This window comes from Xiphophorus maculatus, chromosome 5, assembly GCF_002775205.1.
Source record: "Xiphophorus maculatus strain JP 163 A chromosome 5, X_maculatus-5.0-male, whole genome shotgun sequence".
Lineage (NCBI taxonomy): Eukaryota > Metazoa > Chordata > Actinopteri > Cyprinodontiformes > Poeciliidae > Xiphophorus > Xiphophorus maculatus.
The window spans coordinates 23,948,685-23,965,708 of NC_036447.1; the positions used below are offsets into that span (position 1 = coordinate 23,948,685).

The window sequence follows — 17,024 nt, forward strand, 5'->3', positions numbered from 1 at the left end:
TCAACCCCTCCGTCCAAAAAAAGCACATTATCACTTCTTATCATGTATTAATATTATTGTATCTTGAATTTTTGCTTGTATGATTTATTACTCACTTCTTTAACAAAATTTTAAATATTGCGTATTTGTCAGTTCACTCTGCATCACCTTTACATATATTATTTTAAAAAATGCCTTTTTAAGGAATTTAAGCAGGCTTATGAAAAATGGGAACTGACAATAGTTCAAATGACCCGAACCAAGCTAATAAAGATAGTATAAGACATTTAAAAAGTTCGCAAAAAGTTAGAAACCATGATTTTATTTTCAATGTGTGTAAACAACAAGACAATAATATAACAAAATCTAATTTACTTGCATAAACAAAAGGTAATATACAGTATGTTTGAATACAGAGGTTCTAACATCATTTTGTTAAAAACAAAGACAACAACGTTGAAATCACCTCTTGGACTGAGAACGGAGCCCTCTTACTTCTGCAAAAGAAGAGAGTAAAGGATATGAAGCTTAGGGAAAACACTGATAATACTGAGTGCTTACATTATCTGTACTATTAAGTTATAATAAAAAGGTTTTCTGAAAAATAAAATGTATAGGATGCAGTTTATATTCCCTAAATATAAAGCAAAACACCTCAATAAATATAATACATTATTTTGATATCGTGATGTTTCATTTGTACCAGGGATTTCATGCGGCCAAAAGTCGTCACAAGCTGGACAGCGTGGCTCCACTCTTCCTTTGAAGTATCTGGCAACACACGGGTTGTGGATTTTTATTCCACAGGAGGGATTCTCACAAATCTGGCACTTTGGTTAAAGAGAAAAGAACAGCAAAGCATTACACACTGTATCTGTTTGAATTAGTTTTAAAGCTTTTGTTTTAAAACGGAGGCTTGTGATTTATTTGGTATGTGTTTTTACTTAATGGAATGAATTGAATAAAACTAAGAACTGGGCTGAATTAGGCAATTATAGAGAGCTCATTAATTATACACGGTTTGTCCAAAAAATAAAAATAAAATCCCCCACAATCTTTAATAGTGAAAGTCAACGTATTTCCATAAGTATAATGTGAAAGGAATTGAAGATATTGAGACTAAAACGCTGTGTAGCTTTCAGAAAACCACTAATCAGTGGAGTTAACAGGGAAAAAAAGGCTTTAACTTAGATTAATTGTCGATCAGCGCTTTATTTACTTTAAGTGCGGCACTTAAGGAGCAGTTGATGCTGGAATAAAGATGGCGGAGCCATACCAGAACGGGAAAGAGAAACTGTCCAAACAGAGTACAATGCATTTCTATTTTGAAATATAAACAAAATATCAGGATGTGACTCTTTTTGGGCAAGCAGTGTAGTTGTACAATATCAAAAAATAAATGCAATTACCTGAAAGGCGATGTTGTGACAGATGTGACACACTTTGACCTGCTCTTGATACATTGTGCGAATATATGGCTCCATCTCTATGATACATCGAGTGGACAGCGTGTACTCCCCACGTCTCTGGGTTCAGAAATCAGCCACAGGTGAAACCAGACACACAGGACTGAACGGTCCGAAATGTCATTGTACTTTATGGAACATTAATGAACAAACAGCATCATGAAGAAACCATACATATTGTGGAAAAACAGCTTAGATTAGAAGATGATCTCAAAGTCAACATCTTGAACTGGAAGGCGTACCAAGACATCACCCCATCAGCCTAAAATGACGGTTAGGTCGCTGCTTACATAAGCTCTTCATCCAATCTGACAGATTTCAAGTTATTTCGCAAAGAAGAATGGTAAGAATAAAACAAACCAAATTAAAAACCATGCATCCTACATCAGAATGAAATAAAAATCCCATAAGAAAAAAAAACACTACATACAAGACTGAATAATCTTGCTACTGTATGACAAAATGTATGACCCGTTATTAGTTTATTTAAGGCCAACTTACATTTGTTCCAATGAATTTAAGACATTCCGGAATAATTCACAAAAACCGGGTGTTGCTAAATTGTTTAACAAACCAACCAAAGCGGAAAGACAGAGTGTTTTACCTCGCAAAGCCAGTTGTCCTGCACCAGTCGAGTCAGAAGATGCTCCGTTTCACTCTTCTTCAGTTTTTTAGAGGTCATGGTGTCGGTGCTGTTCAGGATGTCTGTGGAGGAGGCCTTCCCGTTCTCAGAGCTAACAATTAGGTCCAGCTGGGTTAGATGAGAATCACAATACATTTCTGGGTTTAAACAAAACCCCTGAATAAGTTCAATTATCACCCACCCAGTTAAGCGGACACTGTTTAAAAATACTTTCAATACAAATTATATTCCAATTACATTTAGTTTCTTTATTTGAAACTTGGGAGCTAAAAGTGAGTAGACTTCTCTCACCGTTTTCCTGAACAGCTCCAGTTCGTTGTCTGCGTAATCTGACGTCATCCTGGTGATATCGGTTTCCGCCATGTTGACCTGCCGCAGATCATAGAGGTTATGACATTTTCAATCTGATAAAACAAATCAAAACAGTGGCCATTTAACAGCACATGTGTTTCTGAAGCAAAAAAGTACTGACCAAGGCATAGTACTGGCGGCCATTTTCCTCAGACATGCCTTTTCTGATCTGCATGAACATGGGCTGCAGTCTGGAGTTGATGGCTTCAATAAACTCATCCAGTTTGTCAGGAATACACTGCACTGCAAAAAAAAAAAAGTTTAAAAAAAAAAAGAAATGAAAACTATTTTTTCTGAGACTTAACTGTTTAACGTTTTTTTGTTTCATGTTGGATATCAGATGCAAAAAGTCAAGCAAAACAGATCAACTAATGTTAGACGTTACATTTCTACTTTTTGTCATCGCGTCATCTAAAAAACATACACAGCATAAATTTTTCTTTTGGATCTCATTTAATATTTTCCAAATAGGGGTTAAAATTACAACAACACAGAATCCTCCGGATATGAACATTTTGCACCTATGGTTGGAGAAACGATGCTTCTTGTTACTTATGGACCAGCACTTGTCTATATATATACGTATATATATATATACATTTTTTTTTTTTTTTTACAGAAGTAGAAAACTTACTCACTCGTGTGTGTGTCACAGCAGTGCTGATAAAGAGCCCTTGCTTCTTGCTCGTCAGTGACGCCAACGGCCATCAGGGTCTGTAGAAACCTCCGGTGGCCGTCTCCCAGCTCTCTCGACATGTTTCCTGACAAACAGAGACGCCGTGATTATAGAAACTGCACATGATCCGTTTTTGCATCCAAGTGTCCAAATTTATTGTCGCAAGCTGAATTTTAAAGCATGGCCCTCAATATTGTAGCCTACCAAACATTGCATCTAAACAATTAACACTGATACAGTCATTTGGATTTAATACACTGTACCAACAATTTCCATTTTAAATTAGTCAGTGGAAATGCCACTCAAGCGGGCAGCACAAAGTCAATGAAAGGGCCGGAAATGGCCCCCGTGCTGCACTTTGGACACCCCTAGTTTGAACCAAATTCATGTGTTAATACGACCAAGTACAAAGCAAGACAAATTTTAATTGTTAACCTGTGAAAGGACTTGATGCTCAAAGACACTCTCCAGTCAAGCTGCCAGAGCTTTAACTGTTTTACAGAGCTAAGTGATAAAAAAAAGGAGAAATCTTCATTTGGGTGTGTAAATCTGGAAGTGACATACCCCAACAGACTTGTATGTGTAATTGTAGTGAATCGCATTTAGACACGTACTTTATATCAGTTTAAGGAATAAATTAGCTACGATATCCACTGATGAGTGTCCCTCTGGCATTAAAAAAATACGGAAAAGGTTTAAAACCTCGACCACCTCATCAATTCTGTTTAGAGGTTTTTGACGAAAGGATCACTGAACTATTGTAAATTACGAGGTGTGGGCAATCTTTTTAAATGTTCTTTCGGAAGTATTACTGAATCACAGAAGACTGACGAAGTTGTTGACCCACAACTTATTAGCAGTGAACAATACTAAGAAAAAAAACGTTACATGTGATCAATTTTTCACCGACTACGTCAATAACAACGACAGTTAGAAACGTTTACTTTCACCCTCAGCGCCATAGTGAAGCTAGGTCGCTAGCTTTGCTGCGCCGCCTGTTCAAACTGTATTATATTTCCTTTCCCCCCCACTAACTTTAGTTGGAAATAAAAACTTCACCTGCTTCTCTTCCAGTTCAGCGCGCCTTCCGTGTTGTCTTCCGGAAGATTTGGAGGCGTTGTGAAGAATTGGCGCCGCCTGCTGGTCGGGGGCGGCACGTCGCTGCAGCACGTTTTTGTGTCAAGATCGCTGAACGTCATTGACAAATAACTGGGAATTTCTCCATTCAAAGCATTTCCCAATATTACAACAAAACAGAGCACCAACCAGACTTATTCTAAAGGCTTTATTAATCTAACAAATTAAATAAGAACATATGATACAAGGTGTCCAAGTCTCTGATTATAATATAGCCTATTATTAACATTTAAATACAGTATTCGATGCCGTTAAGCTTTTTTTCCGCAACACATTTTTTTTCCCTAATATTCCCCCAACATTGTCCCATTTCTTTTTCAGTTTTTTTCCATGTAGAATTCAAGTTCAAAAGATGCCAGGAAACAGCTTCGGTGTCATTACTGTGCAAGTAAGAGAGAGAGAAAAAAAGAACATCAGTGTGTTTGCAGTGAAAGAGATGACTCAGCCAAGGTAGCGCTGAAGTAATATTGTGGCTAAATTATTCACATGACAAGTACTCTGAAGTAAAGTATACTAATGCTCAAAAATGAGAAATCTTTACAGGTATTTAATACACACAGATGGTGTACAGTATATTTTCTACTCTAACTGGATGATTTCTGGGTTATTCTGACTCAATATTGAATAATCAATATCAATGCAAACACACCGACGAACTTAGGGTTCACTTTCAGAATAAAATCAAGTCCTTTCACAATGAAATTCTAGTTTTACAGTTTTCATATAAAAAGCAGGAGTCAATTGTCAACCCTGCCTTTAAAAAACAAACAAACAAACAAACAAAAAAAACTGAATGTAGCCTAGTTAACTCAGCAGGAGTTGTAAACGTTTTTGGATAACTACTGTGCAGCGGTTAGCACAGTATCTCTGTGAAAGAGGAAGTGAAACATAACCATATAACCAGAGCATAAATACTGATATTTGATTTGCTCAATATGTTCCTAGTGATGTTACCTTAAAAATGTTACTTTTGTTGATAAATGTGCCAAGCCTTTGTACTTTCTTCAAAAAGTGTTCACGCCAAACAATCTGATACTATGCGCGTGTCCCCTGCTGAAAAATAAAAGTGAAACAAATCCCAGAACAAAACTATATTTCATCACTGTCAAACAACTGGAAAGCTCAAACAAAACTATCCACAACGTGTTCGGGCGTTTCCGTGGCATCAGCCCATTTCCCACGTATAGTGACGCTCATCCTCCAAAGTTTCATCGTCACCAACGTCTTGCTAGTTGTCCGTCACTGACTCGGTGTGCTTTCAGCCCCTGTAAGGTTTTTGATGCGTTCGTTTTCTGTTGGCAGCAGTCGGCTGGGAAAAAAAACAAAAACAAACAAAAACACCAGTCCTGGAAGACCAAAAAAATACAATGTCAGGAGCTGAATGAGAACATTGTAAAAAAAAAATAAAAAAATAAAAAAATAAAACCCAGAGAAAATCAATGGTGTTCTGCTTGTTGCAAAACTGTCAGCTGAGAACTAAAAGCTTCACTTTACCAGAAAACAGATGAGTGATGTTGTACCTTGTGTTTTAGTGACTGGGAGTGAAATGGCCATGTGTGTTTATAGACTGTTGCAACTTCTCCTCCTTGGCCCTTCTGCTGTGGCAAAGCTAAAGACAGAAAAACATCAAACATTATTTTGTTTTTTCAATGGGAAATATTACTTTTGTATTTCAAAATGTCACACTTGACTTTCCAAAATTCTTTACTGTAATGTCTGTTTGTTTTTTTTAAATCACCATGGTACAAAACCTTTTTATTTAAAAGCAAGAATTTCAACCGAAATGCTCTCTAGTGTACCAACTGCTAATAAACTGAATATTTTTCTCTATTAGAACCTATAATATATTATAGTATTTATGTAATAAAGAGAACTTATAAATAAATGATAAATTATAATAAATTTATAAATAAACAGACATTTATCCAGTGATTGGCACTCTTGCGTTCATCTGCTAATGCGCTAATAGCGAAGCTAATTTTTCATTTAGCTCTTTAATGCCAACTTTGAAATGTTTACCACATTTTTCAAAGTTTTGCTTTTAATATGAATTCATTTTTCCAGATAAATTCTTAAGCGCCAACTGATTTTTTGGAGGGTATTTTGTAAACTTTGAGTTCAACACAGTTAAATGTCTGTGCTGAAGTTTTGGTTATCGACTGTTAAAATTTCAAGAACAGTGGTCAACTAGGCAAAATTAGCAACCGAGTTAGCAACGATGAACAACTGTAAAACCGAAACAATGAGTGGAAGGCCTGTTACAAAGACACACGTCCTGGAACACAACTGTTCAGACAGGTGAGCAGTAACAAATTTGACCTTGTTGAACATGGTATGCTATGTTAGCATTAGCTTAAAGTAAATGGCTTGCTGGGATTGCACATTAGCAGAAGTAATATGTAGGATTTGTGCTTTAGTGTTAGTGCAGGTAACTTTTTAGCTAGCAGTGCCCACCGCTTCATTTATCCAGTCATGTTCTGTTTTCCATTATTAATATGTAGAACTGAAAAACTATTGAAGAAACAGCTAACACACTATAGGAAAACCTGAGTGAAAAACATTTAATGCCAACCATGATAAAGCACCATGTTTATTCTCTCACCGTTCTCTTCTCCATGAAACTAGTTAAGAATTCATCGATATCAATGCGTCCCTCTAGAAAGTTTTCAGCCGTCTCCTCCGACTCCTCCTCTGCCTGGTGCGCTGAGACTTTTAGTCGAGCCTGTAGAGTGTTCAAACTGCAACTCTGGTGAGGGTAAAACAGTGGAAATTAAACAGGATACTCTCTAAATGTTTTTGTCAGCTCATCATTTATCGCGGCAAAAATAATATTCCTGAGATGTCACACTTTGAGCATTTTCTAAAACCTTTTTGTTGTATAGAATTGGACGTGCAAAGAAAAACGATTAATTATAGCAGGACTCAACACAAATGCCTGGCATTTCTTTGACATAAAAGCCTGGCGTGATGAGTGAAGCGATTTACCTCACTGAGCTCATGCTGTCTCTGCATCTTTGTCTCAAAGGCTAACTTCATCTGAGTCAGCTGTTCATACTGTGCAAAAAACAACGGACAGAAAGCACAACGTGAGCAGCTGGACAATGACAAGCGTGAAAGGCAGCGGCACCCGGAGGCCGACCTTGTAAAGCATCTCTTGTCTTTTTGCCTCCAGCTGTGGCTCCATGTGGAGATTCTTTTCTGCGAAAAAAACAAGATTCACAGGTTTTGTTTTTGCTGTAAAACTCAACTCTGCAACAATCTATTCGCAAAGACTGACAGAAGAGGAACTCACTGGCCATCTCCACTATGCTGTTGACCAGATCCTCTTTATCACCCGTGACTTGTTTGAGTTGCGGCAAACTCACAAAGAACTCCAGCAGGACGTCCTCGTTTTCAGACATGTCTGACAACTGAGTCAGACTTTTGGGGAGGGGGGAAGAAAATTTATGTTCACAATGGTTTGAATTGTATACACAAGAAAATGTAAATAGTAAATTTGATATTCTAGGATACTTTACGTTTTGTCGCAGAGTTCAGGAAAAGACTCAGGAATCTCAGGCATCTTGTAAATGTGTCCATTCAGTCCCGCCTGGAAGAGAAAGAAGCAGTTTAGCTGCTTTTCACTTTCTTATTTTATTCCTATTTGTCTTTTGCTTTAACATCATTTTTGCATGAATACTGTGCTTTTTGACAAGTGTTTTGCGTAAAAAAACACAAACTTTTAAGAGTTGTGCCGCGAATGTAAGCAATAGACAAACACAAAGTAACTGTAATCATTGTGAAATGGCAGAAAATAATCTTAATCTACAAATAAAACCCTGAAAAGTGTTTCGCCACGAAGAGCCATAACCTAAATTAGAATCCGTTTTCTCTGTGATAATCACCTATGGTCTGTCTCTGAGAGACGACAACTTGTGCTACAACAGCAAAAACATTTTCCTAACACTGCTCATGTGTTTGGCTGGTGCCATGGAGACCGACCAGAAAATCCAGAGTCAGAGCACAGTCTAATTTGCCTAATCTGCGAGGAAACAGTAAAAATTGCGTAGCTTCTACATGGATGTGCCGCTAAAGCATCAGCTGCAGAGGGATGAGGGATGATCACCCGTTCAAAGGATTCACAGGACATTTTTGTAATAATAATCATTTGACTAAAATAACTTACTTCCACTATAAACACTCCAAGCTTCATAATCAGTGTACCTGCGAGTCTCCAGTGGGCACGGGGAGCGGCAGCTCAGTTATCAGTCCGTACGGGGCTGGAGCTCGAGGAAGGCCGTGAGCGATGTCAGCCGTCGAATGAGGCACGGGGGCCTGAGATGGAGCCGCACCAGAACCGGGCGGCGGTGTCTGGCTGGGACCCACATGACGGGGGCCGTAATGGAAAGCCTGGGCGGGGTAAGGAGCGATGCCCGATGGCTTGTACAAACTGCAGCAAGACATGAGGGAGAACATAAGTAAATACACCCCGAGACATGCGTTAGATGTTTACTGACGCTCTATGCCAATACCAAACTAATATCAGAGCTGCTTCACTCGTTTCTTGGATAAAATCGGTATGGAAAATACTTTGTGGAAATGTAAAGAAATCCAAGACAACATGACACTCACTATTGGAAGCCTGCAGGACCTGCAGACATTAAGACGGGTGGACTTTTCCAGAACTCGTCGAGTAGACTCTGGATGACTTTACCCAGATCTGAGTGCATACCGAACTGTAACACACATAACAAGACAAAAATGAAGTCAGACTTTTACAACAAAAAAAAAAGAAAGGAAAAAACTCTCATTGGTGCCTCTAATCCAACTAACAGATAAAAGTGTTCATATAAATTAAGATAGAAAATGGTTTAATCCGTATTCCAAAATGCCGTTCGGATGTGACTGGGGTGGTGAAGAGGTTGAATGAGGGTAAAGAAAACAGTCATCCTCTCTGTTACACTGAGTGGTAACTGGTTGAAACCACCTTCCTTTAAACTCTCATTTCAGTTTCAGTTTTAGTCAGATGAGAGACTTTATTACGGTGGCTACAGTGAGTAGCGTCATAGCGTTCCTACAGCAAAGCTTCCACTATGTACTTACCGAGTTCATGACAGGATTATAATAGTTTGGGGTTTTTCAATACAGTTTACTTTAATTTTGTTATGACTTTGTGGTTTTTCCTAATTCAGTTTTTATCAATCAGCTTTATTGTCAATTCCTCTTATATGTCCAGACATACAAGGGAATTGAAATGACGTTTCTCACTATCCCACAGTGATACAAGACAGGGCATTACTAACATTGAGTAACAATAAAAGACACAGTCTAACTAAAATTATCCTAAACAATTAATAAACAGATGTACAATAACTAGACATATAGCGTAAAAAGTTTTACAACTGAGAATGTATATGTATATATATAAGTATATAGAGATGTACAGATAAAAAAGTGGTTGCAGTTGTGCAAGGTTCTGGGTTTCTTCTTCTTCATCTTCTTGGCTGCTTTGATGCTGAGGGGAGGGAATTCAGCATCCTCACAGCCTGATGGATGAAACTGTTGGAGAGTCTGGTGGTGCGGGAGCAGAGGCTTCTATATCTTTTCCCAGAGGGCAGGACACTGAACAGTTTGTGGGCAGGATGATTTACATCTCCCACAATCGTGACCGCTTTCTGGGTGAGTCGGGTGGTGTACAGGTCTTGCAGGGCGGGGAGTGGGGCACCAATGATCTTGGAGGCTGTTTTCACAATGCGCTGCAGGGCTTTTCTGTTCTGTTCTGTGCAGCTTCCGCCCCACACTATGATGCAGCTAGTCAGGGTGCTTTCTATGGTGCCTCTGTAGAAAGCACCCTGACTAGCTGCATCACAGTGTGATAAGTTTTCTTTAGCTTTTCAAGTGGGTTTGCAAGTTTTTATTAGTTATTAGTTAAACATTGTTTGCTTTCAGCTTAGTTTGCATTGATTATAGTAGTATTTTTTAGTTTTTTCATACTTTGGTTAATTTCGTAATTGCATACTTTCAGTTTGAGTTAAAAATGTTTTCTCAATTTCAGTTTTTGTTATTTTGTTCATTTTAGTCCACTATAACAACTTTGGTCCATAATAATGCTTTAAATCCATATTTTCAGAATAATAGTCATTGTTAGGATTGGTCAGACTAACTTGTATTGTAGTCTGGCTTTTAGCAAAGACTCACAATCCTTTTTTGAATACAGCATCAGGAATACTGAAACCCATACTGAAAAGATGTTCTTAGCTGGTTTATTTTGCTGATGTGATGAAACACACTGTTTTATGAGAGGCAGCTACTTACATTAGTGATGAGGGGGCTGGTGATCATAGTGCCATTATTGCTATCTATTAAATGATGACCAACAGGGGGGAAGACGCTAACCACCGGCTTCTCCTGAGGGAACTGAGGAGGCAGCAAACTGAGGGAGAAACAGCAAGCAGAGTTGGTATTACAGGCACTGAATTAGTGGGATCCAAACAAGTAAAAGCAATATTGGAAATATTGTTTATCATGCATTTCAAACAGAAAAAAAGGAATAACCAGGAAGAGTAACCCAATTATGTTTACATGAAGCTGGTTCAGTAAGTTTCATACTGGAACTGTTTTTTTTTTTTTGGAAGAGGCAAAAAATCAGAAAACCATTTATATCATCGATATCTTTTCTACTACCTTGTTAAGAAATCATTGTTGATATACAAAGTGGAAAGTTGCCAGTTACAGAAAAGACTAATAAATAAGTGGGTAAATATCCTAAGCCACAAATACAAGTCTAAAGATATACTCACATGTTAACAGTAATGGTGGAGTTGTTGACTGTAAATGGTATTCTGTACTCGACATCTTTCTGGATTTCTGCAAGGCTGTAAAGGGGCAGGGGGAACAGTTGTACTAAAAATGCACTAAAATCAGAGCAAAGAATCATTGCGAATGACTAATTTACTAAAAACATCATCTCACCTGCCAAATTTAATTGATTAAAATATGTTTGAATGGTTACATAGAAGAGAAAATGTGCTTGGATGGATGGTAGTTTTGGATTCCATAGAAAATAAAAAAATTATAAAACTTCTCTTGAGAGCATCACAATACATGCCATTGGTTTAGTGTATATTTAGACAGACAGTGGTGTAAGGTCTTCATTTTGGAAATGTTTACTATCTAACCCAGGATCACGTCAAAGACTATATATATATAGACTTTGTATATGAGCTACACCACTTTTTAAGCATCTTAATATGTACAGAGAATGTTTCAGAACATATTTATAGTGCCTTGAACATTTCAATAAAAAAATATAATTTTACTCTCTGTCATGGCAGTAACTGATTAATTAAAAACATGATGTGGAACAAAAACTGGGGAAAAAAAACAGTAGTTAGTGGCTGCCCTAAAAAAAAATCCCATTTCATTAGTTTGCAAATAAAAGCCAAATGAGAGAGTTCAGTCACAGTATAGGTGTGATGTAACTATTTAAACTATACTTTAAATACTTGGTTTAAAAAAAAAGTGTGTAATCTCATTCATGACACACATTTGGGAAACTAGAATCGATCAGATCACGATGGTAAACTGTCATTTGCAAGTATATTCTTACTACCTGAAGAAAAAAAAAAAATATCTGTCACAGCCGCGCTACAACGCCTAGTAAACAAAAGCTAATACTTTAATCTCCAGCAGTAACAAGCTGATCCTGAAACTATATGCGTGACGAGCTCAGGAGTGATCACAGGACATGGCCAGTCGGTCACAACTTGTGCAATCTGACCGAAATAAGACGCAGGAACGGTCACGGAGAGATTAAATTAGCTTCACAGCTAACACAGTGAATGACAGCTTCCTACTTTAGGACTAGCTGCTCTGTAACTACGCTGGTGGTGAAGTTCCTTAATAATTGGGAATAGTAAATTAGTGTGACAGAGTTCAACAAACTGTCCAAGCAGTAGCTTTAAATATGAAGTATTTTAAGCAGGAGGGGTTCTGTTTATAGTATGTACTTCTGACATAACATAGTCAGGAGGCTAGCTAGGCTAACACAAACAGTTAAGAGTGTCGTATAAAATTACCCACTTTGGCAACGGGGTTCTTATTACAGTGAGAAATACTTTCTATTTAAACATTGTCAGTAAGAAGCTCTTGTCCAGCGCGACAGCTGGGTTCCGGGTGACCGAACATCGATGATGTTACCTTGGGTGAGCGGCTTTCAGCGACTCGATCTGCCGCTGTCTCTGTTGTTGTAGGCTGCTGAGAGGAGGGACAGGTCCGGAGCCTTTAGACGACGTGAAAAACCAGCTCATTCTCCCCGGGAGAAACGACCGACTGAACTTCGCGACAGACGGTGAAAGGCCGAGGAATTAATAAATGAAAGAGAGAGTGGGCATTAGGAGCACACGGAGTGGAGATTTGTGTTGCTAACCCCTGTTAGCTGGCTAACCAAAACACTCCCGTTTCCTCTCTTCGCAAAATAACAATTTGCATTGACGTTACAAAGTCAGATCGTGCGTTACGGAATAATAAAAATGTCGATTCCTTTCTGTTTTCGAAGGCTCGTGCGCCGTTTCCGACCCGTCATTAATGTAACTGAAATAAAATATGGAGACAACAGCTTGGCCAACTTATTTACCTATGACGATACGTGGTGTGCGTAAAACGCAACTTCCTGTTTCGATGACATTCCAAAATAATAGTGTGGATTTAAAACAAAAAACTCACAAAATATTCTGAAAGCCAAGATTTAAAAAAAAAAAATACTTCAAATAAATTTACAGTGAAATATTTTAAGCCAATCATCAATGTGAAGTGTCTTGCATTAACGTTTAAGCTTTTTCACATTTTGTCACATTAAAACGACACACTTCAATGTAAATAACGCACCTGTTGTTTATTCAACCTTGTTCTACTCATTGATTTGATTTTTGGAAACGACATATGAACTTTTGCCCACCTCACATTAATTTTTGTTGGTGTGTTAAATACAATCACAATAAAATACATTAAAGTTTGATGGGAACATGACAAATTATGAGAAAGCTCAAAAGGTATACCCCTGCAGATTACTGTAAAGCACATATCTGTATAAAACAGTGGGATAGCACATAACTGCTTTTATTACTGTATGTATTATGAAGGTCATTTGTTAAGATTAAAAGTATATTTTGAAAATAACCTTTAGGCAGGTGTTTGACATCCTTTTCATTAAGCCCACATTTCTGTTTTAAAATTGTTTTTTTATTAGTTTAATGTAATATTCAAATCTTTCTAAGTTGAAAATCATCATATTTAAACAAATAAAGGCTTGAAGACATCAGTCTGTGTGGAATTAATCTGTCTAATGTGCTACACTGAGTGAATAGAGATACTAATAAATTACCTTATCAATGATATTCTAATTTATTCATTGTCACTTTACGTTCATCTAACTATAAATCGCATTATCAGATTTGCTTACATAGCCCATTTAAAAACAATACAAGATGACAGAATTTCCTCACCATTTTACCAACAACCATAAAATAGCAATTGTGGAAAAAACCTCCCAATAAAAATAAAGAAAAGCCAGAAGAGGTGAGACCTCTAAAGACTATTTAGAGTCTCAAAGGTCATTGGCTGGCAAGGGAACTTAATTCGGTACAGGACATTCCTCAAGCTTTCCTAGGGTTTTATTCTTCTTCTATCTAGTGATAAACCTGTGGTTAATCCTGTCCTCTTTCCAGCTTAGGTCAGGAAACATTTCCATCTCCACAGTTACTTTCTTTAAAGCACCATTTTATCTAACCATGTGTCTTTCTGGGATAGTGGACATGGAACAGCTACTACCAACTTTTAAAGTCTTTTTATACAGAACAAAATGGCATCATTTGGGAAGTTGTGTACAAAATGTACCCTCTCCTACTATTTGTAATTAGTAAGAGATTTAAAACAAACAAAAAAAATCTCTTTTAGGACAGCCCGAGTTTTTAAAGATACAGATTAAGGTGGTTCACAGAGCCATCCATGCCTCATACATGGTTTGGTTGTCCATCCTCCTTCAGGACCGCGGAGACATCTCCAGTATGGCTATGATTGGGACCAGCTGTTAGAAACCTGGCAAATTTCTATGCTTATGTTTAAGAGGCCATTTTATGTATATTTACTGGCTTTCCATTGTTATTCGTGTATTTTTTTTTTTTTTTACAATCACCAACGCATTCAGAGAGAGCTTAAACTGTGTTATCATTTACAATGGTCATTTATGGAACTCTTTCTTCGTTGCTAATAATTATTTCGCTATACAAACACTCAAAGAATTTCTATACAGGAGCAAAACTCACCCAGATGTTCTACCAGCCTGGGGTTGATGCCTTGCTCAAGGGCAGTCAGTCTCTCCAGTTACCTCATCTAGATATTAATTAACTTGTGGATTTGAGAAATGAGCATTTAAATGGTCTCGTTAAACCATAACGACGCGAAGTGATGATCCCTCTTGAGCACGAAGAAAGCTGAACATGATGTTCAATGACGAAGGGATTGCGGTTGAGTGATAGCAAGGTGATTAAAAACGAATGACTAAAACCAGGTGTTGAGGTTAAATTTTGGTTCATCTTTTTTAAAGGTCTAAGAAAAGTGAAAACCCTGAGTCAGGTGGACAGTGTTGCGGGTCAGATTCAGATTAGACTTTCTTGCTCTTTAAGGCTGTACTTTCTTGGATCGTATCCATAGTCATTGACTTCAGAAATGTCTTTCAAAGCTGTATGGTCACGCTAATCACTACGATGAATTATGATGTTCTCCCTTGAGCATGAAGCAGTCAGTATGTGCATTAATGAGCATGCTTACCGTCACTGATGATTGTTCTTTGTTTTCCTATAGAGCAAGGAAGGAGAGAGCATGATCTGAGTGGCTGTGCATCAGTCTCATAAATTAAGAGTCTTTCTTTGCTTATTAATTTCTCAACATGCTTGATGTCTTCCCACATTGTTAAAAGCTCTGTTCAAAGTAGATGTCCGAGCAGAATTAAGAGGTGTTTAATAAAACGCAAGTTGAATAAATACTTTATATTTCATTAGCTCAGAAGTAATTTTGCTTGAGTGTGAGTACTTGTGGTTGAAAATAACACAGAACAGTGGGCTTTTTTCACCAGGTGGACAATTTTCTTGCGAGATAATTATTTTAAATGAAAGTATTAGATTAAAACAACTCATATTCAAGATTAATAAGCAATCACAGCTTAATGTTTAGACAACTTGCCTCGTGTTAAATCAACTTTGTGAACTTTCATTTCTGAGTTACTTTCTAGTTGACTTTACTTGCATTTTCAAGGAATCAGGTGAACTCCAATTTTCATGTTAAACCACCTTCAAATGTCTTGCAGTGTATTTTCACCTTCATGTTAGATCCGTCTATAAACATCTCGGGTTTATTCCATGCATACAGAAGCAGCTTAGCGTCACCTGAGCAGCCTGTGGCACAGTGAGGGAGAGCCATGAATCAACAAGAAGGCCCAATGGTTTTAAATCAAGGGTGATTAGATTCATATAAGTTTAGTTTAGAATATCCTAATGTCCACATCTTTGATCAAGCTAGAAGGATTAATTCTACTTGTAGGAGCAGATTATGCATTTCTGTATTCTAAATGGTTTGGGTCACATGATCTGTCAGCTGTCTATTTAGGTAGCATGCGGTGTTGATGAAGACAGGTGTGTTCCACCCGAAAGGGGGAAACAATTTTTGACCGCAACACAACGCAACACAACGCAACACAACGCAACGCAATATTAACGTGACGCAATGCTATTGAATTAATGCTGTGTGGATCGCTGGAACTATGTTAGAGGTGTTATTGACAACATGTTAGAGGAATGACTTGTTGTACAAAGGAAATAAGATAATGATTGCCGAGTCATGGAAATAAATGGATTATCTGGACTAACATCAAGGACGGCTCTCATTTCAATCAGCGCACAAGTGATCGGCGTGTCAACTTTACCCCGGTGTACCACCTCAGGGGCTTAAAGCTTTGGCTTAGCCTCTACATAAAAGTCAAAAATTGTTTATGACAAGAACTGATCGTGGGAAAGGAACTTTGGATGGCGTTTGTCTACGACGAGGGACGCAGACGGAGCCTGTTTGTTGGGAACGGAGCGTCAGCTGATTGGCATCAGCTCATCTGCAGCCTGGGGTGACGTCGGACAGGATCGGCGTTCAGGAGGACACCTGGATTTCCTTGTTGCTGGATTTGAAATGCATGCATCGAATAGGTATGTGTAGCGCTACACTTAGTAAGATGGCCATCTGAATCTAAATCTAAACGTGTGCACACATAATGGCATAAATCCAATGCATTGGTTGCTGAAGTGGAGGAACAATTAACTTTGTATCAATTAACTGGTTGCAATCTATTGACTGACGGACTTTTATTATGGAAGATTGCATAGCGGACGTGGATTTACCAGCGGGTGCTAGTGCGCCATCTACTGCTGACAACCAGGACTTTCTGACCAGCAGTTGTGACACACAAACGGGCAAACGAGTGGTTAAACTTTCTGCTAAAGCATTTGCTGATCGGTTAGATCGATTGCAAGCTGGTAGAAAGGCTAAGCTAATTAAAGCTAGCAGTTTAAAGAAAAAGATACAAGAGTGGATGCAAAATGGTTTGGTTTCAGAAGTTCAAACGTCTCTTGATGGGTACATTGACTTGTGTGTTGAAATAAGATGTATGCATGATTCATTAATGAATTTATTGCCGGTTGAGGAGAAAGAAAAACATGAAATATGGTTTAAAGCAAAAATGTTGTTCACTGAT

General features: G+C 37.9%; 2 protein-coding genes and 1 non-coding gene across 11 annotated transcripts; 1 reads left to right on the top strand and 2 right to left on the bottom strand.

Moving 5' to 3' along the window:
• Window positions 1-266: 266 nt before the first annotated feature.
• nsmce1 (NSE1 homolog, SMC5-SMC6 complex component) lies at window positions 267-4,270 on the bottom strand. 7 transcript variants are annotated; one of them, XM_023334334.1, is made up of 9 exons: window positions 3,730-4,144; window positions 3,551-3,619; window positions 3,078-3,200; window positions 2,561-2,682; window positions 2,380-2,457; window positions 2,050-2,196; window positions 1,389-1,505; window positions 683-809; window positions 267-476 (listed from the first exon to the last, which is right to left on the bottom strand). In XM_023334334.1, the coding sequence occupies exons 3-9, from the start codon at window positions 3,193-3,195 to the stop codon at window positions 442-444; spliced, it is 744 nt and encodes a 247-aa protein (XP_023190102.1). In that variant the 5' UTR covers window positions 3,196-3,200; window positions 3,551-3,619; window positions 3,730-4,144; the 3' UTR covers window positions 267-441. The 7 variants fall into 7 exon arrangements, with proteins under 7 accessions (XP_023190102.1, XP_023190100.1, XP_023190105.1 ...); XM_023334332.1 differs by lacking the exons at window positions 3,551-3,619; window positions 3,730-4,144 and adding an exon at window positions 4,175-4,270; XM_023334337.1 differs by lacking the exons at window positions 3,551-3,619; window positions 3,730-4,144 and adding an exon at window positions 4,151-4,174.
• Window positions 4,271-4,386: 116 nt separating this feature from the next.
• Window positions 4,387-12,896, bottom strand: vps37a (VPS37A, ESCRT-I subunit). Of its 3 annotated transcripts, XR_002752802.1 has the most exons (13): window positions 12,431-12,895; window positions 11,032-11,106; window positions 10,547-10,664; window positions 8,864-8,967; window positions 8,456-8,681; window positions 7,771-7,841; window positions 7,545-7,672; window positions 7,392-7,450; window positions 7,238-7,306; window positions 6,855-6,998; window positions 5,773-5,861; window positions 5,207-5,598; window positions 4,387-4,632 (listed from the first exon to the last, which is right to left on the bottom strand). XR_002752802.1 is itself a non-coding variant. In XM_023334331.1 (12 exons), the coding sequence occupies exons 1-11, from the start codon at window positions 12,538-12,540 to the stop codon at window positions 5,781-5,783; spliced, it is 1,185 nt and encodes a 394-aa protein (XP_023190099.1). In that variant the 5' UTR covers window positions 12,541-12,896; the 3' UTR covers window positions 4,387-5,561; window positions 5,773-5,780. The 3 variants fall into 3 exon arrangements, 2 of the variants coding, with proteins under 2 accessions (XP_023190099.1, XP_005806555.1); XM_023334331.1 differs by having other exon boundaries at window positions 4,387-5,561; window positions 12,431-12,896; XM_005806498.3 differs by having other exon boundaries at window positions 4,387-5,598.
• A 2,014-nt stretch (window positions 12,897-14,910) lies between these two features.
• Window positions 14,911-15,123, top strand: LOC111608743. The gene has a single exon (XR_002752831.1). It is a non-coding gene; the product is annotated as a small nucleolar RNA U3 (small nucleolar RNA).
• The last annotated feature ends 1,901 nt before the right edge of the window (window positions 15,124-17,024 follow it).